The sequence below is a fragment of the Hippoglossus hippoglossus genome, chromosome 3, assembly GCF_009819705.1.
Source record: "Hippoglossus hippoglossus isolate fHipHip1 chromosome 3, fHipHip1.pri, whole genome shotgun sequence".
Classification (NCBI taxonomy): domain Eukaryota; kingdom Metazoa; phylum Chordata; class Actinopteri; order Pleuronectiformes; family Pleuronectidae; genus Hippoglossus; species Hippoglossus hippoglossus.
Genome location: NC_047153.1, coordinates 14,512,825 through 14,534,740, shown reverse-complemented (window position 1 = coordinate 14,534,740; position 21,916 = coordinate 14,512,825). Strand labels below are relative to the sequence as shown.

The following is a 21,916-nucleotide window of genomic DNA, read 5'->3' as shown; positions in this document are numbered from 1 at the left end:
GAATCAGATTCTTACAAAAAGGTTCCAAAATTATTTTTGACAGAATTTTGCCATTTGTGTGAACCTCTGGCTAAATGTAGTGGAAAGGGATCGTTTAAACGTTCAAATCGTCTCATACACACGATGAACACATTTTTCTGCTTGTGTCATCCCACCATGTCCCAGTTTTTTTTTTTTTTGTCCGTCATATTATTCCTGCGTTCATCTTTCCATTGCTCTGCAGTCTTTCCCAGAAAAACAGCATAACTTCCATTTAGCCCCGGCAGCTCCGGTGCTTTTGTGGATTTCGGTGTTCTGGATGTGCTCTATCACAGTACCATCTATCATCATCCCCCCATTTAGAATTAATGAGTCTCTGAAGCGATTATGTAACTCAGCGATGGAGGTGGTAAACAGTTTTGTGTGAGTTTGCTCATTCCAGATAACAAGTGGCTTTATCAGCCACCAAAACGTGCTTTTATTTTTCTGCCAAGCATAAATGAAGTGATACTGCATATCTGCTCTGTTCTACTCTGCACTCTTTAAAAGACCACTACAACTGTTTCTGCTCCCACTACAGCTAGTACTCCCACCACTTCATATTTCCTTCAGCTAATCCAGGTTCTGCTGCAGCCTGAGACGTTGATAACAAGCTAAAGGTCAAGAAAAATCAGAAACACAGTTAAATCCCTGAATGGAATTAAAAAAGAATTAAAACGGAATAATACATCCAATCCAAATACAGTAGTCATAAAACAAAAATGGTTTCACCACATAAACACACAACCTTAAAATGTGTTTGAAGATGAAGAGCTGGAATATGACTCATTCTGACAGCCTAAGCTCCTGGATGGTCCCGAGCCTTGACGTCCACGTGGAAAAACATCTGATTGACATTTAAAATTCGGCTACGTGGAAAGTTTTCTTCCACACTGGAGACTAGATGTCAAGTGAAGTTCTGTTTGGACCGACTTGAAAAAGACAGATGATGTACAGACATCTGTAACACAATCTATACCAAATTGTTAAATCTTGTATATTCCTATGACTACTATTACCACTGATTTAATCTAATGAGCCCAAACAGATGTCTCTTAGGAATATGAATTGTTTTTTTGTATCATTTGCGTGATTAGAAAACTCACCCACCTGCAAAAGGTCAGACACGTTTTCAGATCTTGGTCAGGTGTCGCTCCAAGTTTGAAAAAGTTCCAGACAGGGTTAAGGTGAGAAGAGAGCTGGAGCTAATAATGCCCTGTTTTCCTTCTATTTTCCTTGTTGAGTGTCCAAGAATTATGTGTTAACGTCTGGTGTTGCCATTGGCAAGTGTTGAGTGAAGGTGTGTTTTGTAATCGGATAATACCATGTGTAGGTTTGTTTAAGGACAGAGTTATCACAGTTGAGACAGATGTAAGATATGTTGAAATTGTTTGACTGTGGCTTAGAGGAACCAAGTGTAGGATTTAGTGGTATTTATTGACAGAAATTGAATTTAATATTCATAATTATGTTTTTCTTAGTGTATAATCATCTGGAACTAATATTTTTTGTTAGCTTAGAATGAGCTTATTATATTTAAGTTGGAAGCAGGTCCTCTTCCCACAAAGGCCACCATGTTGCACTGTTTTAACTTTACCCCAAGGCCCCTATAGGTTCTGTACACTTGGAAAGTGAAGGGTGAGGGAAAGGGTAATCTGTATCCTCACCACTAGGTGCCACTAAAACCTTATACACTGGTCCTTTAATAGTTATACAATTGTTTTTTTCCCTACATACTAACAGTCTTCTCAGTGGTTCTTCCTGTGAATTTATTTCCCTGTGAGTTTTTGACTTTGCTTTTTGCCTCTGTTTTTTCCACCACCTTCCCCGAATCAAATACCTACCTCTTCACCTAACCTGTGAGTCAAAATGAAGACACTTTCATTGGATCTGTCATTGTGTCGCTCTTCATTTGGGTCCTCACCTGCTCCTAGACGTAACACACCTTAAATTGTATGCACTTAAAAAATGAAGGGTGAGGGAGATGGGTATTCAGTTGGGTGCAATCTGAAACCTTACCACTAAAATCTTATATACTGGTCCTTTAATAGTTATGCGATGTAATTTTTGAACATGAATAGCAAATTTTATGAGCGCTATCAATGATCCTCACTCATATTTCCTAAACTGAGTAGCAAAAACTTTTAAAAAATGTGCTTAAAGGACAACTGTTAGTGAACCGTTCCTTTTTTGTTTATCTTTCCATAGACTTTTAATACTCAGTTTCAGTCTGAGACCAAAAACTCAGCTGCTTCTTCAACTCCAGCTGTGTTCCTGATGAGCCCCGACCACAAGATTTTAATAGTACTTAGTCTGTCATATCTGACATTTAAGAAATCCCCCACCAGTGACCAGAGTGAATGCCTTCTTAAACCATGATATAAATTCTTGTGACAGTTTGATTTGGTGAAAACTACTGGAAGACTTAACGCACCAAAGGACACATCCTGTGTCCTTAATTGCACTATTTATTGTACAGAAATAGTTTGTCTCATAGTGTGCTTCTGTCAAAGGATGTATGAGCGTGTGTGGTTTGTGGGTCTGCTCCTCCGCTCTATTGCCTGTGAGAATGTTCCTACTGGTTTGCTGCATAATGAGCAACACCTGTCCACTCTGCCAAGCAGAGACGTGATTGGTGCACTGCTTGGGTTCATGGCCGAGAGCTACGTACGTGTCCTAATTTGATTCCAGAAGTTGTGCTAGTCTCCTTTTAATATGGCTGCATATCTACAGTCACTTAGATTGACCTTATTTTTAGATGTGCAAATTGTGATTTGCTTTAGTTTGGTTTGGTTGTGGCCACTTTTTGTTTCTAAATCGCAAATTGTGTTTGAGCGAAATAACAGCTGTGAACTTAAGCTTTTATTTAATGCAAAGAGACACTTTTAAAGACTAAATGGAAATGGTTTGCTTTTATACAGCACTTTTTACTCTTATCGACCACTCAAAGCCCTTAGCAGTACAAGTCACACTCACACATTCACACGACAATACGATACAGTGCATTTTCTGTCACACACCAATCACACACCGTCGCCACAGCTGTCATGGTGAAATGTTGATGACACTTCTAACACGCAACAGACGCAAAAATATAGAAAACAAACATCTCCCGGTGAAAAATTGGTGCCACACACATAGAAGACACTGACGAAGATTTCAAGAGAGTTTGGTGTCGGTGTGTTGTAAACAAAAACACATGAGAGGAGCTAACACGTTACTTCCTGCCTCTGCCAGCTGTACCTGGCTGCACCACCCCTCACCTGAATAAGGATTTGGATGTTTTTGAACACATCTGTGCAAAGAACCTCCCGCTGCCTTGTGTGTGTGTGTGAAAGACAAACTCCGGATAAAGTCTGGATCCAATTCTCCGAACTTCATGCACAGGTCATGTCTGAAAACGTCGTACGACTACACTGCCCCTAACTGGGCCCCTCTACACATAGGGTCTTTCCATCTATCCATGCACCATCTATACTATGCTTTGATCCCAGGTTACCCTACATAGGGTCTTTGCAACCCTTAATTCCAGGATACGACCTGTCCTGGCCAGGCTCAACCACACAAGAGGAGGAGAGACCCTTCTCTGGACCGCCTCACCTTAATGTGCTGCTGATTATGACCTTTTGCAAAGACTTTCAAGTGAGTGCTGACCCATGTGAAACAGAAAAGGAAACAAACCGGAGGCTTCATCCCGTGTCACCTCTCTGCAGTGGAAAAACCCAAATTGTGAGGGCGTTGTGTTGAGGTTTGGTCTCACTGGAGAGAGTCTGTGTGTCTGTGTAAGCAGGTGCTCTCTGGGCATCATGGTGGCCAACAACTCCGTCCGCCGCCTCTCATCCAGTCTCCACTTGTTTGATGGCATCACACATCTCCAGTGTGTATATGTGTATCACCCAACTTTGTATGTGCAACTCATTCACAAGTGGAGCAACACGTCTGGCTAAAATGAAGCACCGTTGTGTTCTTCGAGGGTTTACAGGCCAGAAACTCAACACACATTTTTGCCTCGTCCACATAAACACAGCTGTTCTCGCATCCTCACGTCACCTCGCTGTGTCTGAACTGTTTTGGTTTTTTTCTTCCCAGAATTCCCTCTGCCAAACAAACCATGCAGGTCAACACAGCAGTGGCAAGTTTATGCTGAGCTGTGCTAAACAAGCATTGGTTTAGAGCTCAAAGGCTAAAGCGCTGGGTCTTCTGCAACGTGTGCGTCCGATATGGTTTTGTCGGGGATATCATCATACAATAAAATTCACTGCTCCCAACATAAACACACCTAGAATTATGAAATAGTGGTGACTCATGCATTGGCCTTGAATCACTATATAATTTAATCAATTTGATCAGGTTTCTGTGCAGTTTATGAGCAGTGAGGTCAGAATGAATAATGTCCTTGATTGTAATTGTTTGTTTTATGACTGTGTTTATGGCCATTTGTATTTGATGACATATCATTTACGTTGTTCTCAAACTGTTGCCTTAGATCTCATTATTATTATTATCTTTTTATATTTCCTTCAACCACAGTTTTAATGCTTGCTCATACCTCAGCAACTGTTATGGAAACAATTATGAGGAGGAATAAAACCAAGTGCTTCAAGGACACACCCGATTCACTGTCTACCGGGTGGACACACTGACGCAATGCATTCTCAAGTCCCTAAACCCAACCTAAAGTGTCAACCCTTAAAAAGAAACCTCTACCCATGGGAACCTCGATTAATTGTGCATTCAAGTGTTGTGGGAATATTCTGAAAAATCTGAAAACTTGCTGACATCACTTATAAACCAATTAACATAATTTCATAATCAGCTTTATATAATCGCTTCTAATGCGAGCTTGTCAAATTTTACTCTATTGTGATTTGCAAGCTGCACGTCCATCTATTACAAGCGCCTGACAACACTTTTTTCGCCAATACAGACATTTTTATTATTAATGTGCATTTTAAATGTACATGCCTGTCACTCCTGATCCTTTTTCTTCATTATTATGCAAATATTAGAAAGCATTGCGACTTCACAACACACTGAAGTCAGGGCAACGACTTCACATTTCGGGACAGGGGACCTTCTGAGGACCACACGATCAGTCCCCACACTGACACAAGTCCCCAGAGTCATGTTTACATCACTTCAGTTGATATTACATCGACCTCTGACCTCTAACCTCTAACCTGTAATCAAGTCTTTACCTTTAAATTCAGGGATTAGGTGATGAGGGAGGCTGAGTCTCCTCAACGGGACAGCAACAGATTTACGTCACAAAGAATGTGCGTCATTTACCACTGCTCTGTGGTCCGTGATCATCAATAGAATATCATCATCTTTTTTCCAGCTCGGCTTAGTGTCTCCTTTCACTGCAGCAGCAGGCCCTGATGAAAATTGCCCCAGTGACTCAAAACGCTGTTGTCTTGTCTCCTCCATTCAGTTGCATCTCTCTCCACCAAAAGCCAGACAGTCACAGACCCTGGTTTATTATGAAGAAAACAGTCTCCTGAAGCAGCCCTGCAGAAGACTGAGTGCTCTGTTTTCTGTTAGAGCAGCATCTCGCTCAATAAACACAATTCTGATTGTTTATGACACGATGCTATTATAAACTTACCCAGAAGCAGCTGCCTCTTAACGGCACTTTTGCTGAGGTAAATGAAATTAGATACAAAATGAGTTCCTCATCTCTCAAGTTTTTACTACTACACCAAGTGAGCATCACCATATATCCCAGATAGTGTCCTGCAGCTTTTGGAGAAAAACCAGGATGTGACCTTCACTTCAACAACACTTGACAGTTTAAAAAACAATTTAGGTTCCAATCATTGACTCCCTTCAAATATCAGATCACACCGATCAGACTGTCTGACTCTTTTGAGACATAAACTTATAACTCATCTTTAACTTTCAGTGACCTGTTACCATTCAGTACACAGCATTGTGCATACATATCAGTCTCCTAAATGTCCCTGATATAGATGTGTATTTGTATATATATACCAATATTCAATGGGTTCTAACCTGACTCATATCACATCCTTCCACCAACTTCTATAGTTATCTGTCCAGTGGTTTTGTGCAATGCTGCAAACTAACAGGCAAACAAACGAACACCAATGAAAACACAACCTCTCTGAGATAAAACGTATAGTAAAATTCATGTTGTCCTGCCGACCAGATAACTGAGCTTTCCAAGCGTGTAAACATCCAGGCCTCTTTCTCTCTCTGTTCCCAATGTTGTCCTCCCTGTCCTCATTTGTCTCTCAGCCTCTCTGTGCCGGACCGTCGGCCGCCCAGAGACCTCTCTTCCTCTCCTGGCCTTCGGGGGGGCCTCAATCCAGATGTTTTGGACCTGGATCTGCATCCTCCTGGAACAACAGCCTCCTCCTCGTCTCTCTCACTCCCTCTGCGAGTTTGTTTTCTTCTTCCAGATGTGTGAGTGATGAGCTTGTGTTTGGCCCTTGTATGTTTGTGTAATCTGTCCCTTCTCCAGGTCTTAATGGGGCGAGGAGGTGGCGTGGCTCGGGTCCTATCTGTTCGAAGTCCTCCCAGGTCACATTCATCAATGACATTTAAAGTTTATTTTGTTATTGTGGTAATTGTCCAAATCTACTTTGTTGCTCAATTCTGTGCACATGACATCTATTGCCCTCCTTTCCCTCCTCTGTTGCTCGTCCTGGAGTTTCTTCATGTCTCCGTGTCCGGTCCGAGCGTCTCAGGACAGTTGGTGTCCTAATGCTGCACAGATTGTTCTGCACCAAGAGGCAAATTTGTACTCTGTGATTTGGGGTTTTATAAACGCACTTTGACGTGACTCTTTTCTGCCTTCTACATTTATAAGAGCCCTGTGAAACTTTATACACCTAAAGCACAGGCCGGGACGTATCATAAAGAGCTGCTTCAAAGTTTGCTTGGGGCCATCTCATAAGTATCAGGACCACAGAGCTTTTGTAGCGTTAGTCAGCATCAGTTTATAGCTGCACTTTATAGCTGACTGATGTCAGAGCGGAGCCTCAATCTGCACTGGCATCTCCTGTTTGTGTCTGTCTCCATCCCTGTAGTGGTAGGATATTTATTGGGCTGTACAGTACACTTAAGTTTCGGCAAGTACTCAAAGCGGACATTCTTTCTCTTCTTGCCCTGGTTAAGTCCACAAGTCTGCAAACAATAAGGACCAGTTCCAGGGTGAATGCACCTTCTTTTTGTTTGCATTCGCTTCCAACAACGGAGGGTAAAAGATGGAGCTCATTTTCTCTTCAAGAGGATGAATTGTAGGGAACTGACAGCAGATCTTATCTTGCCCAGTTCTCTTCCACAGCATTTATTTGTACGTGAAGAAGCAGCTTCTTCTTCTTCTTCTTCTTTTTTTTCTTTTCTTTTGAAGGAGTTTGTTTTTCTTCCTGGATTAATTTAACTAATTCGCCCACGGTTGAGCGTTCAGGTCCGAACTTGAAGGTGCCACCTCTCCTTGCAGTGTCCCTGATTGAAATTCAGACCGTGGTGAGAGCAGCGCGCTGTGCACAGCTATATTTAGGTGGAGCGGTTTCCAGTCGTAAATCCCTGACACAATGAAGATGCTGTTTGTCTCTGCTACCTGAGAGCGCAGTGAAAACATCTGGACGGTGGAGCTCGCTGGCCGGACCGGGCATAAAGACACACACTGTCTTTCATTACCACCTAATAGTTTATTATCGGATGAATATTTATGACCATTAGCGACGCTGACTTCCTCACTTATCATCAGCTTCAATGCTTTTGGGTTTTCCTGCTGTCTCGATATGAGTCGCTCAGTCAGAGAGGGGCCGAGTTTTTTGAACTGGTGTCGGGGCAACTGTGGAAAAACCCCAGATTGAACTGAGCTGAACCTTTGTGTCGGTGCTGCAGCAGCGTCCGGCCTCCACCCACCGCTGAGAGCACTGACAGCAGTGGAGCCATCTCGTTCAGTCCTGACCTTCAATGGTGTCAGTCTCTCCAGGAGAGACGAGGCTGACCTACTGTTTCTGTTTCTTCTCTCTCCCAGGTTCAGTCTTCATATTCTCTAAGCCTCAATTTATGAATGTAGCAGAAAAGTAATTAAGTCATTTTTTAAATATTTGTCTTTTCAAATAGATCTGACTAATTTTTTTTTAATTGGTTGATCTTATTTAATGATCCTTATTTAATTGTAGTAAATTGCAATACGATTTCAAATGAAAATCAAATGTGATGAAATGCAAATATTGTACCGTTCAAACAAATATTCCTTTTTAAAATATTATTACTTCCACCAAGTGATGTTTTAACCTCTGTCTGTTTGTTTGTAAGCAAGATTACAAACAATTGTTGAAGGTTCAGTACGGGTGAAAGGTTTCACTCCAGGAACTTTTTAAAACTTTTTTTAACATTGTGAAATAGGTCATATTTTTAAAACAACATTTTCCCAGTTTTCCCAGGGAACAATTCATGGATTTTGATGAAAAAAGTCAGGCGTTGAAGTTTTGAGTCTTTGAAACGGCAACAGTCGTACTCAGCTGCTGTCTGTGAAGTATTTTCCATTGTTATTTTGAGCTGTGGCAGTGCATCTGCACATTTCTGCTTTGAAAATGTGAGTGACTGCAGAATTCTTCTATTCTGCTCTCAGTGCGCGGTATTTAGAGAGATGGGTTTCAAGTCATCCGTGCTGTTTACCGTTCACTTGCTTCATGTGGTGCATCGCCTTCGAGGATCAGACGTCCCTTTTGGCTCTAATGTACGATTTTCAAACTTGGACAGAAACAAATTTGATTTCAACAACCTCTAATTTGATGATGTCAGTGTTTCCCCCCACCCTCTCCACGCTGCCTCTCCGCAATAATCAAATCATAATGCGGCAGAGCTAAACCCCTCTCTTGCCCTTCAGCGGAGAGAATCGAGCAGGTCTGTGGGCAGCATTTGAGACGGCACATACTAAGAAATGTGCTCATCTCTGACTTCAACGATCAGAACAGACAGCAGGTCTGGGAATCTGCTTATCGTCAGTACAGACAGAATTCCTGTCTGTGGGCCTTCTCCGGCCCCAGGACGTGGAGAACGACACTGACGGCAGCAGAGAGCGAGTGTTCAGCTTTGAACAGCGATCACTGCGCTCTGTGCTGAGCCTGACAGATCAATAGAGTGTTCAGCACATCACAGCAGGCCCCTGGGAGGGAAACCAACATCACAGCAGCATCACTGTTCAACCTCTTAACAGCAACCAACAGTGAAACCTGAGTATGACAGGGAGGCCCATTTTCAACCATCTCGTGTCGCTGGTTAAAAGCCTATTTACTTGTGTGAGTCAATGCAAGAGTGAGCGGTGGGTGAGGAGCCAGGTTCTGTTCCGTGATCTGAGGAAGGTTTAGTGAGCTGGAGAGCAAAGACGTCTTTGATACACTTGATTTGCTCTGACCTTTGTTTAAAACTCAACTTTCAGCCCGTAATGAACAATATAAAGACATTTATTTGACAATGCGGAAAAAATGGAACAGTCCAAAACTTGACTCTTCACAACGACTACAATGAAAATGTCTTTCTGAAACTGTGTAAACATCTGGTTTATTCAGTACCTCAGCCAAGGAGGTTATGTTTTCATCGTTTGTTTGTCTGTTGGTTAATAGGGTGTTTTTCATCATTGTCCTTGATGTCTCAGAGAATATCTCTTGGATCTGGATGATACAAAATTTGACATGTTTCCGGGACTGATCAAGAAAACCCAGATATGGTGAATTTATATGTAGATTCATAAAGGAACTCTTGGGCCGTGTAGACTGCATTACATGAAGTAGTCTTACTGGGAATTCACTAAAAGGAACCCTGGATTTTCTTGAAATAACATCATTCTATGTGTTTTAGGTGGAAAGGAGAGATAGAAAATGCCCCTGAAAGGAGGAAACTCTGCTCATGAACCCTTTTCCAGTCCAGTTTTTCCTCCGACAGCATCTGACAGTGAAGGGATGTCACCTCTCAGTCCTCCCTGTCCTGCTTTGACTGCAGCTCAATGCAGATCACTTAACCTACATCTCAGACAAACCAAACCTAGAGTGGACAATCTGAAGATGAGCACATGACTGCGGTTGAACTTTAAAACCTGCGTCAGAGAGGGTGATGGGCAAGTTTTAACAATCCTAAATTTGACTTTTGTCATCCAGGAGAAGTTACTGGACAAAGGCAAGTTGTAATACACGTCAGTAAGGCCACACAGACACAGGAAAACAGACAGAGAAAGACGCAGCTCTTCAGTATTTCTGTATTTATAACTAAACTTGTTCATCATCGTAGTCCGGAGCCTATTCCCACGTACATGAGCACATTTAACAACTTTTGAGCTCTTCGGCCTTTATTGATACGGCAGAAGTTAAGCGGGGAAGGCGGGGAGAGAGAGCAGGGAAGACGTGCAGCTAAGGTCGGAATCGAACCTGCAGCCACTGCCTAACACTCAAGCCTCAGTTGTTTTGAGGACAATTAGGGGCGAATGTAAAATGTTCACTCACGCAACGAGGACGCAAAGAGGGATAACATCAACATAATACACTCTGAAAGGCTGAAAATACATCTTACTTCTCTAGATGTTTGTGTGTGCATGAAGAACTGATATCCCAGGAAATTATTGTTGCTGTACAGTGCAGCCTCATCAATCTCTCCCAAGCCGTCCTTCAGCAATGTGTCCCATTGTTTCGTCTTTCTCCAGCTGCAAGGAATCTGGCTGGTCCATATATAAATACTGCACATATGTAACTACAGTGTGTATGCTGTGTGTATGCTGGTGTAAGCTGGTGTAAGCCCAGCACATACTATGTATGAGGGAAATGTAAACTTTGAAAAAGACTTCCACGGTCTGCGGAGAATTGAACCACTTAGCTTTATGGGATTATATAATGTTATATAACGTACTTCACCGTCAGGGATCCTCATCTGATTGGGCAATGGGTAAATGCCACAGGCCTGATACTGAGTCAAATGGAAAGAGAACACGTCACCTTTCAGCAAAACTGATTACTGTGACGCATGAGTGTTTTTTAACAAACCCTGAACGCTCAGTCTTCAGAACAGAGGTATTCACTTCCAATATGTTGTTTAGATTATACACACTGGGCTGGGAATGGCAGCCAATGTCCTCAGGAAAGAATAAAAAGTTGGAATTAATTTTGTTTTTGTATGAAGTCAGTAATTAATTATGAAAACAGAGAAAGAGAGAGGGTTTCATTAAGCAGAGCACACTTTTGTCATTAGGTGATATTGAGTCATTGCAGTTCCTCCTGCACTGTTGAATGAAAGACGAATCACTCTGAGCATCCAGGTGGACGCTGTGCTCGAAGCTAAAGCTCCAGGTATCTAGCAGATAGTTTCTTCATTAGAATAGTTTCAGATCCTTGAGATCGATCTCACTTTTCATTAAATCAAAAATACTCTTTTTTTTTTTTTACTTAGATCCTAACCCTTGCAATATCAACTCCCACTTGGGCCAACAAATATGTTTCTGAACAGGCTTTTAGTGCCCTCTGCTGACAAGTGTTGGGTGTTGCACTTCAGCTCTAGATACAATGAATGCATAAACTGTAGAGTGAATTGTGCTTAGTTACAGTTCAGTGCAATGTATGTCAGACACGTTCATTGACAGTCATGAGCTAAATGTTGTTGATCCAGTGATTCACTTGAAACAGGTGGAACTTTATTTAAATCTTGTCTTAGATAAATGAACAATATTACACACAGAGACACAAGATGAAAGCTGTTGGGTTTTCTCTACAAACTCAAGGTCTCGACCTTAATATGTTATGATTTGGCTTTTAAATTAGACTGAACAGAATATGTTTTATTACAATGGATTCTTCATTTTTCCATGGACCTTTGTGTGAAGCACTTTGTAACCTCGTTTAGATAAGTGCTGTACAAATAAAGTTATTATTATTATTATTATTAAATTAGGAATGATTATAGCATCACTCCTGTGGATCCAAGTAAACAAAGCATTATTTAGACAGTAGTGGGTGACGGTACTAGTATGTGTATGTACAATGTGGCTGAGTGTGCATATTTTAGTATGTGTTGTCTCGAGCTCATAACAACCTTCCATTCCTTGGACAAGTTGTTGTTTTTTGACGTTTCTTGCAGACAGGTGCCACTGGTATATGTCGTGGGCCCGTTGGCAGCATTGATGTGTCCGTGCACCTCAGTTCAGTCTGCGTGGGCAGCAGGAGAACCACCTGCAAGAGACACACAGACATCAAGTACTTTCAACTCCCCCTCTTTCTGTCTCTCTGTCCCCATATTTATATATTTTAATACATGTCACATGTCTCTCTCTCTCTCTCTCTCTCTCTCTCTCTCTCTCTCTCTGACTCCAGAGTTGCAGGATTCAGACAACAACAACAATTATTATAAGTACTATTTTATGAATTGTTGCTGCTGTTGAAAATTAATTGAATCAGCAATGGCATCAGGCACATGAGGGTTCTGACTATTGGAAAAGGTCAACTGAATGAGAGCAGATGTCAGGAGAGACCGAGATGAGATGATAGGAAACAGTTTGACTCGAAAAGACGACTATATTAATAATAAGATTGAAAAATCAATGCTGCTTAAGATGTACAGTATTTTATGGAGAGATGCAAGTTCAGAACTGCTGTGATAGTTTGTTTTGTGAGTGCTCACATGTTGAGACGTGGGACATGGCAGAGGTGTGGTTTGTAGGTGAAGCTCTTTGCTGCTCCTGAGTCGCACCGTTGTCTGAAGGAAGAGGAGAAACTGGAGCACACGATCAAACTGAACAAGCTTCAGAGCTCAGCGCCAGTACATGATGGAAATGTCTTTTTAACACACTGTATGGTTGACGTCAGTGTCTCCTACCTGTGCTCATTTCATGCCCTGTCTTGGCTCCTTCTCCCAGCAGCATCTCCTGCAACAGGCTGTCCATTCTGGCTTCACCCAGCAGCTGTGCTAGGTGCAGAGTCTCCACCATCTGCCAGGCCACACTCTGCAGGGCGGGCAGGATCAGCAGGAGCTCCCCGAACCTTCCCCTCTGCTCACAGGTCGCCTCCTCCAGCAGCAGCTGGGCCTGGAACCGCAGATGTCGAACGAGGTGAGGACTCTCCAAACCTGGACAGTCTGCAGGGCCAAGGTAAGAGGATGTACGGTGTATTGAAGAGGAGAGAGGACACCATAACAGAAAAATACTATTAAATACAAATTCAATCAGTGATAGATAAATAATAAAGACACCAAGTTCACAGTGTACACAAGCTGTCAAAGGAGTTTCTCTGCTCACCCTGATATCAAATACATTTTAAAAATATATATTAGCAGGAAATCAACCTTGTCAGTGCATTTAATGCCAAATATCAGTGTATTTTGAGGTTTGTGTGCTTACAACATTGTGTAGACCAGTTAGTCACATAACAGCAGGTATGAGAACAGAAAATCTAGATAAGCATTTTCCCAGTTGGAGTAAAAAAACTATATAATTAGGATTAAATAAAAGATGTGTAATAATCACAAGTCAAGGTGACAGTGCCTTCATCTTTGCTTCGCTGTGGGGCAGAGTTGAATGAGTTATTCAGTCCTCTGGTCTCTCTGCCTCAACTGCCACTGACTCTGGTTAATGGGCCATTAGGTTCAGCAGCCGGACCTCAGACATCTTGATAATATCAGAGAATTTCCAGGAAACACTCTGAACCGAGACGACTCCGACCCAAACTACACATGCGGGTTCCAAGAAAATAAACAGATCTGAGGCAGAACATCTGGTGCAGTGGTGTGGTCACGTGACAGAGCAGGAAACACAACTGACCCGGGCTGAAGAAGACAATGGCTTTGAGGCAAGCAAACTCTGTGTCTGCGATGTCCAGCTCTCTGAGAGGTTTGACCAGCTCCTCTTGGATTCTGAAAGCCACTCTGGACACCTCTGTCTGGGCACCTCTCAGGGGGATCACAAAGTCGTTGCCTGCTCAATAAACCCAAACAGTAAGAGCGATTACAGTAGATACATGTGATAATTCAGGACACCACTGAATAATAAAACAAATAAAGAACACAACCAGTTTAACCTGTGCTACCTAGAAGAATGAGATTGTTGTAAGGTAAAGAGCGTCGTGCTGCCCCCAGAATAAGATGCTCTGCAGAGTGGGTTCGTAGCAAGGTCACCTGCAAACAGACACACGGGCTTCATGTCATATGCAGCTTTTAAAATGTAAATGAACAGTTGAAAGTGAGCATTGTTACTTTATCCTGCACAGGTATAGTGCAGCTATATAAGGTTCCTATAGATATTCTGGTCTTTTCTCACCCTATCGTCCAAAGGGAGGCTGCAGAACTCGGGGATGTGTTTTGCCCACTCCACCAGCAGGAGGAGTTGCTGCTTCATGGAGTGAAACACGTCACCCACGCAGGCCATCTTCTTGGTGTCGATGTCATGACTCATGGGTGAGACTGGAGCTGGAAACTGAGAGCAGCAAAAGCCAAATGTGTGAGTCCACTGTGGACGCAGGGGATGCTCGGAGGAGGAGGTGTGCGAGTGTGTCTGTGGGCAGGGAGATGAATAGGGGGGATGAGGATGGCGAGGGTGATGATGGTGATAGGTGTGTGTAGGTGCTCGGAGAAGAGATGTGAAGATTAAAGCAAGTCAAGGCAGGTAGAGGAGGATTTGGCAGATGGAGACCACACGATGACCGATATGGGAAAAACACCCCACATATATTTTAGTAACTTATTTTCCAATCATCTAATCCATTTCTGAGCATTTTCTTATACATGCAAAATTGAATATGTGGTTGTTATCATTCATTTGAAGGCACACAATCCCAGATCCTACGGTGCAATTTAATAGATTATTATTAGACGGGATCCCTACGGTGGCCGAGAGAGCTCAAATTAAGAAAACGCATGCAAATAGAAAAAACATGTGCAAATACGCTGCAAAAATATTGTAGCATTGAACTATAGCCAGGTTCATCACTCTTTTGTGTCCCCTGGAAACATTTCCGTTGTCATTTTCTATATTTGCATGTGTTGTGATTTGACGCGTGTGTCGTCAAATTGATGAAGTTGTTTTCTTAATTTGCACGTGTTTCTTCTTTTTGCCTGTGCGTTGATCTCTCTCGTCCACCATAGGTCCCTCTGCATTTCTAAGGAGCAACTAAATTCAGCCAATGGCTACAACTTTTGTAGAATTTAAATGTTGCCTGTCTAAAAAATAAATTATAACCTCTTTGTCTCTCATCAATTTCCAGAAACTGAGTAAGGGTCCCTTTAAAGTGTCCATTTCTGTTGCAGAACTACTTCATAGGTCAGTTACCTGTGTCACGCTGGCCTCTGCCCGCTGGAGCACAGTGATGGACAGAGTGCCCACTGTCTGTGCCTTGGCTCTGTGACTGTTGATGCAGTCTCTCTCATTCTGAACAGCTGGAGATTAAAGAAGGAAAAAAACCCATCAGAGAGGTTTCTTGGCTTCTGCAAGTCTCGTTTTCTTTACTCAGCTCAGCTGCAAACATGTTCTGAAAGAAAAGACCTTCTCTTTGCCTCCACAAGGTCCCTCTGTCCCCTGTGACATTTAAGTTGCTGTACACGCCAACCTTAGCCCAAATGTGGCCGAAATGAGAGGGAAGTAAAAGTCTCCTGTCCGCTGAAGTCTCCTTTTATTTGGTGATGTGAGTGTATCTGTTGCGGGATGTGAAATCGTATAGAAAAATGTAAATGTCACCACCTCAAAAGTTAACAAATTGGGGATGAAGTCGATGGAGGTGATGTGAACAGGTGAAAACTACATCTTGTAGAACAGGCCCCTTATGAAACCACATTTAAATTCTCTAGATCTAGATTTTTATTTGCACAAACTCATAAATATCCGGCCACTTAACATGTCCGACTTTTTTCATCAAGATCCAACAATTATTCTCTGAGAAATCAATGAAAACGCCCTATCTCATTAAAGATTCATGAATCCTCTTGGCCCTCGACCACAACCTTCCACCAAGTTTCATGGTAATCCGTCCAGAAGCTTTTGCATAATCATGCTCACAAGCAAACACGGAAGAAAACATAACCTCCTTTGCAAAGGTAATTAGGTTTAAATCTTGTCATGTACACCAGCGTATCTTGATTTAATATTCTGATGTTGACAACAGCCTCTTACATCTGCCGCTGACAATAAAAAAAAAGTGGGCGTGGACGCCTGGATGCTTGATGTTGTGGGTTATGCTCAGTGGAGGAGATGACATCACATGTTGATGATCCCTCCGTACAGGTAATAAGGAGCAGAGCAGTCGATGGCCTCCGGTGTTAGACAACAGAACGGAGTGTCGGAGTAATCAGTCATCAGAGCTGTCCTCTCAGCAACCAATCAGCAGGGTATTAATCAAACTATAGCGGAGCAGGAGCGGGAGGGTAACTGTGACATGGTGCTGCATGGCAATGACACAAATGATTCTTGGCTGCATCATCAGTTACACGTCTGGATTGGGGAGTGAACAGTTTCAGAGGTCAAGTATTAAAATGAAAATGCAGAGTCTGTTTCTTGTTTTATTTCTGCCACAGCTCTGCTGCTGGCCTGCAATGTGAAAGGGATCCTGCAGCATGTTATGCAAACCAGGCAAATTAGTGAAGTAAACTTTTAAATTTGTAGCCTTCCCTTCGGGGGATTGTGAGCAGCATCTCTTCAGGAAAAATGCAAAACAAATATTTACCCGTGCTCAGTTTGTGTTAATTATTCATGTGTGGGGACTATTCGTGGCTCCTCCGATCACATCTCTCTCTCTCCCCCGCTCAACTGTGCAAGTCAATGGGAGATAAGACTAAAGATTCACATAGTGCACATTAATACACATGAAAATCAGCACAGTTGCTCTCATTGTTTCCCAAGAAATAAACAGAAATATGTTTTTCTCTATTAAACCACCCCTGATCCCTCCTTTCGCCTTGCAAGAGGGGATGACAAATTCCTAAATGCAAATGGTATGCAGTGAATATAAGTTTAATTCTGAAACTTGTATGCAAGTTCTTGTAGTGTATTTTTTTTAGAGTTTAAGACACTGATAGTATTAAATTAAAGGAGATAGAAACGTTTCCTCTGACCTTCTTTTCTCATTCCAGCCTTGAAACACTTTTGCAGTCTGCAGTAACGACACTGGTTCCGTTTGTCTTTGTCCACCGTGCATTGGCTGTTGAACCTGAAAAGAAAAGTGCCGTAGTTCCAAGTCAAATCAAATAACATCACATTTTATTTGTTATTATTGGTGATGAAAACCACACAAAAAAAAAACATTTAAAATGCAGAAACAGAAGTGTAATGAATGTCATTTGTAAAAGAGCACATCAGGAAAATAACAAAATTTAAAACTTAGTCTTACATAAATGGAATCAATGTTTAAATCTTTTATGTAAAGAAAAAGTCTGACCTTCCTAAAACATTTGTCAGAAGAAGATATAGTTACAGTAAGATCGAATTGATGATATTTTGTACTTGAGCATTTCCTTGTAGTGACCTGACAATTCAATCTGCTCCCATGGACACTTTATTGTAAAAGCAAGTTAAGACATGACAGAATCTGTAGTTGTCAAACCATGCATCAATCAACACCTCACATGGGAAAAGAAAAAGAAGCTACAGCTATATCTCACCATTGATTTACAATTCGCTGTCATTAAATATATGTTATTGTTTCCATGCCCGGACTCGCCCCAGCCTCTGTAAGGTTGCTGTTCCATCGCAAGGTGAAGTTTCTATATGATACACGTCCCCCTGCTGTGTAATGTGATAACACCACAGTGAAACTTCTCACTTCACCTTGAATAACAACCTTTCTTTAAATTCTCCCTGTCACTCCCACTGTGTTCCTGGTGTGTGCATATTGATGTTGTTGGATATAGAGTGAATACCGTGTTATTGGTTAGTGATTTGTTGTAATGAGCAGGATGTATGACGGAGCTCACCTGCAGTTGTAAGTGTGGTTGTTGCGGATGCTCCTCCTGAAGAAGCCCTTGCAGCCGTCACAGCTGGAGGCACCGTAATGTTTCCCTGTGGCTCTGTCTGCACAGATCGAACACTGGGCCCGGCCTGTCTCCGGCTGTGGTGGTGGGGAGGGGGCTGACACTCCAGAATCTGACAGTTAAAAGATAGTAAACACTTAAAAAGATGTCTGAAGATGTCTTCTATTAATGGTATAGAAAAATACCTGATGAAAAGTTTGAATAGGAGACTTGTGATAGATTGATTCTCTTTGACCTTTAAGGCGGGCTTGTTTTATCTGGTTTGCATATGCATTTATAAATTGATCTGGGTCGAATCTAACTGACCCTACAAGCATCCGAGACAGATCACATCCCTTAAATTCAATCAAACTGCACCAAGTTTCACACCCTAATAGATATAAATCCCCTAAATGTGTCTGATTTTCATCATAAAACAGGAATTATTCTATTAGAAAATGGCGAAATGCTATTTGTCAACGTTGAACAAAGTGTCCTTATCTGCACCAATTTTGAATGGGCTCTTCCCGGACACACACTACATCCGTCCACCAAGTGTCGTTGTCATCCATCCGGTAGTTTTTGCGTAATCTTGCTTACAAACAAACCAGCCAACGCACAAACGTAAATAATGTGTCATATTCCACGTCTGTGAACAGAACACAGTTGCAGTGGGGTGATGATGAAAGACGGGTAGTACAGGTGGAGATATCACCACACTATGTGAGTACCGATATAGGCCCCCGAGGAAAACTGCTGGTTGTAACCCAAGAAGAAGAGAAAACTCCCCATGTAATTAAAGCAGTTGGAGGTCAGTGGTGGTGAGTCCACCATTCTCCTCTGGCTAATTTTACATCGGCTGCTCTGTTTAAATTCTCCCTCCATGTTTCTCTAAATTGCATCTGCAGCAGTGTTTGATTGCTGCAGGATTGTCTCCCTTTAAAAAGCACTGACCGTCAGAATACATGCTCTTGGAGCCGCGCGCCTGCACTGATGCCTGTACTGAACAGACCCCAGGCTATAATGTATGTAAATTGCATACTTAGTTTAGGGAGATGAAGCGGCTATAGGGATTACAGTTTAACAGGGAAAATGCTTGACTGTGGTCAAAGATCAGTTAGATTGAATTAAGAGATTAGAATACATTTGCCTCGCAGTTATCTGGATTTGATGAGCGGCCTGTTGGTAAAGCTTTTCCATTTAAAATGGCAGAGAGAGGGTCTGATTCAGCCCAGCGGAGCCCTAATTATAAGGATAACAGAGGATAAGACTATGAATATGAAGGAAATTAGATCAGACTGTAAACTTGTGTCCAATGCTGGAGCGATTAGTTGAAGGACAGAGGATTATTACACAGCAATTTTAATCATGGATTTATCTTTTAAATTATTATTTCCAAGAAAAAAAGAACAAACATTAGCAGTTTGCAGCTTCTCAGTTGAAATCATTCGCTGCTTAAATATTTGTAATATAAATAAATAATTGTTGGTTGCAGCCCTAAAACTCGTGTTTGTCTCTATCTGAGAAGAATAACTGCTTCAACTGTATCATTTTGTTCGGCAACAACCGAGGACCTCAAAGAAGCTTTTACTCGTGTGGTCCAGATTGATGTAGGCGACGTTGTTGTCATCTTACCTGTTGTGTTTGTTTGCAGTGGTGTCACCGTTGTGTTGTTTAAATGCTCGGTCTCTGTGCTGCAATGAGGGAACTCCAGTTTCAGGACGGTCCCTGTGAGCTTCATGCTCTCTGACGAGGCTCCAGGGTTTTTAAAAATCTAACTGATATGTGAAACTCCAGCAGAACCGACTGTAACTATAACTTCACACGCTCGCTCTTCGTCACGGGCGTCCCACGAGGGTGCCTGATCCTTTTCCTTCTTCCTCTCCCCTGTTTCTCGCAGCTTCAGTTTTTGTCTTCTCGACCCTTTCGATCTTCTCTACAGTGTCAGTCCTAATAATGTTGCGGCTGCTCTGGGATGGTTCACTCACAGCGCTGAAGTCTGGCCCGCTGTCTGTTTGCTTGTTTCTTATCAGTAAAGCATACAAAGGGGAGAGTTCAGAAACAGATAAACAAGACTCACTGTGAGGACTGAGAACAGATAAGACCTGTGAGAAACATGTGTGACACACATGTCAACATTACCAGTTCACTTTATTGGGAAATGAAAGGTCATCAAAGAGAAGGTCAATAAAGTCAAAGACACGTCCAAAGAATTGAATTGCTGGGATGTATTTTTATCGAACTTTAACTGAAAATTACATATATATATCTCAGAGCGTGAATAATCAATATGGGAAAGAAGAATAAATGTAGGACACACAAACATTAGGAGACTTTTGGGACAGTCCCCCTGATTAACCTTTGCTTTTAGTTTTAAGGTAAATGATACAAATTCCCATACAAAAAGAATAAAGAAAATAAATTGGCTATATTTACATTTGTTGACATCTGTATGGGGTTGTAGGCTGATAAGTCAGTGTGTGTTTCAGGACAGAGTTTTGAAAAAGTGAAAGACGGAGAAAAAAGGTGAACGTGGCCATACCTTTTTTTTTTTTTTTTTTTTCCACAAATTATAACAAATTATATGTCAGACCACATATGAGCTTTGCCAGTCCTGATATCCATCATACTTTGGTGTAATGGGATTTCCTGGGTGAGTAGCACTCCTTCCTTGAATGTCACGCTAGGCCGCAGGTCAGACCTCCCCTGGCAGTGGCTCACACACTCAAGCTTTGTGCAGGTGATTGATAGATCATAAAAAAAGCCCCGTGTTGTAGGATGACTGCAGAATAAGCTTCTCTGGTCTGTGAGATTCTGTCAGCGAAGAGTGACGGATGTATAATGGTTATAGTTGGTGAATTCAAAAACCTCAAAATAAACAACACATACACCAACCGCTGCATTATTTACTGCACTACACTCTAACTGCAAACCTTTTTGTCCAGTTAAACTCTGAACATTGCCTTTCGACTTAATATGACATTAATCGATTACAGCATAAAATGTTTGGATTTAATTTGGTCCAGCTTCATCGATGGACAAAGAAGTCAGTCGTACAGATGAGTGTCACTCAGGACAATATAGAAAGACAGGATTAATCTGTCCACTGGGGGGAGACACAGTACATCATATCCAGCCTCAATTTTAATCTGCTGTAGCAAAAAGCTGCCGCACGACTTCATCAGTTATAAAACACTTTTATAGGTTTTATCTACCTGATATTTATTTGTTTGTTGATGACCAGTCTTGTGTTTGTTTTGCCATAATATATTAAACCATCAGGAAGTTTCAACATCCACATGCATTTAGCCAAATGTGAGGAGTGTTTTGATATTATCATGACTCTTTGTCCTCAATCAGCCATTGTTAGATTTGATGCACTGCCAGCATGCTCTACATTTAGGTACAGACTCTTGGAAAACCCACTTTTCATTAATTTTGACAATTTTTTTTAATGATGTAGAGTTGCTACATATATTCATAAATTCACCAATAATTCAATAGATGTATATCTATACATCACCTTTCAAGAAGTCACAAAGTGCTTCAAACACAAAAACAAAGAGCGAGTACAGACCACGCACGAGCAGACAAGTTGCATTAAAAGCAAATGAAGATCAAACAGATGAGATTTAAGCCGCTTTTTAAAAATGTCTGATGAACGTGGGTTGAATGGAACAGACAGAGTGCTGAGAGAAATGTAGCACCAATCTCCTTTGGTCTAAGTTATGATGCTAATTACCTTGGAAAAAGACAGAAATCTGTTTTGATTTAAACTCACTATCTTACAGAACTGATGTCAGACTCTCTTCGAACTCATACACTTACTACCTGTGGTGAATTACAAACTATCGAAACATGGAGAATGATCATGGACAGAAAAAGAGGGACACCTTCACAAACACTGGATGAACTCCATTATGTAGCATTTTATTATACCTTAAGATTA

At 41.7% G+C, this 21,916-nt stretch overlaps 1 protein-coding gene across 2 annotated transcripts; it reads right to left on the bottom strand.

Annotated features, from left to right (window-relative positions):
* Positions 1-12,022: 12,022 nt before the first annotated feature.
* hnf4b (hepatic nuclear factor 4, beta) lies at positions 12,023-19,945 on the bottom strand. 2 transcript variants are annotated; one of them, XM_034581503.1, is made up of 10 exons: positions 19,603-19,945; positions 17,932-18,100; positions 17,074-17,168; positions 15,299-15,405; positions 14,291-14,524; positions 14,061-14,148; positions 13,796-13,948; positions 12,886-13,113; positions 12,662-12,735; positions 12,023-12,222 (listed from the first exon to the last, which is right to left on the bottom strand). In XM_034581503.1, the coding sequence occupies exons 1-10, from the start codon at positions 19,706-19,708 to the stop codon at positions 12,184-12,186; spliced, it is 1,293 nt and encodes a 430-aa protein (XP_034437394.1). In that variant the 5' UTR covers positions 19,709-19,945; the 3' UTR covers positions 12,023-12,183. The 2 variants fall into 2 exon arrangements, with proteins under 2 accessions (XP_034437394.1, XP_034437395.1); XM_034581504.1 differs by having other exon boundaries at positions 12,856-13,113; positions 14,291-14,446.
* Positions 19,946-21,916: the final 1,971 nt, after the last annotated feature.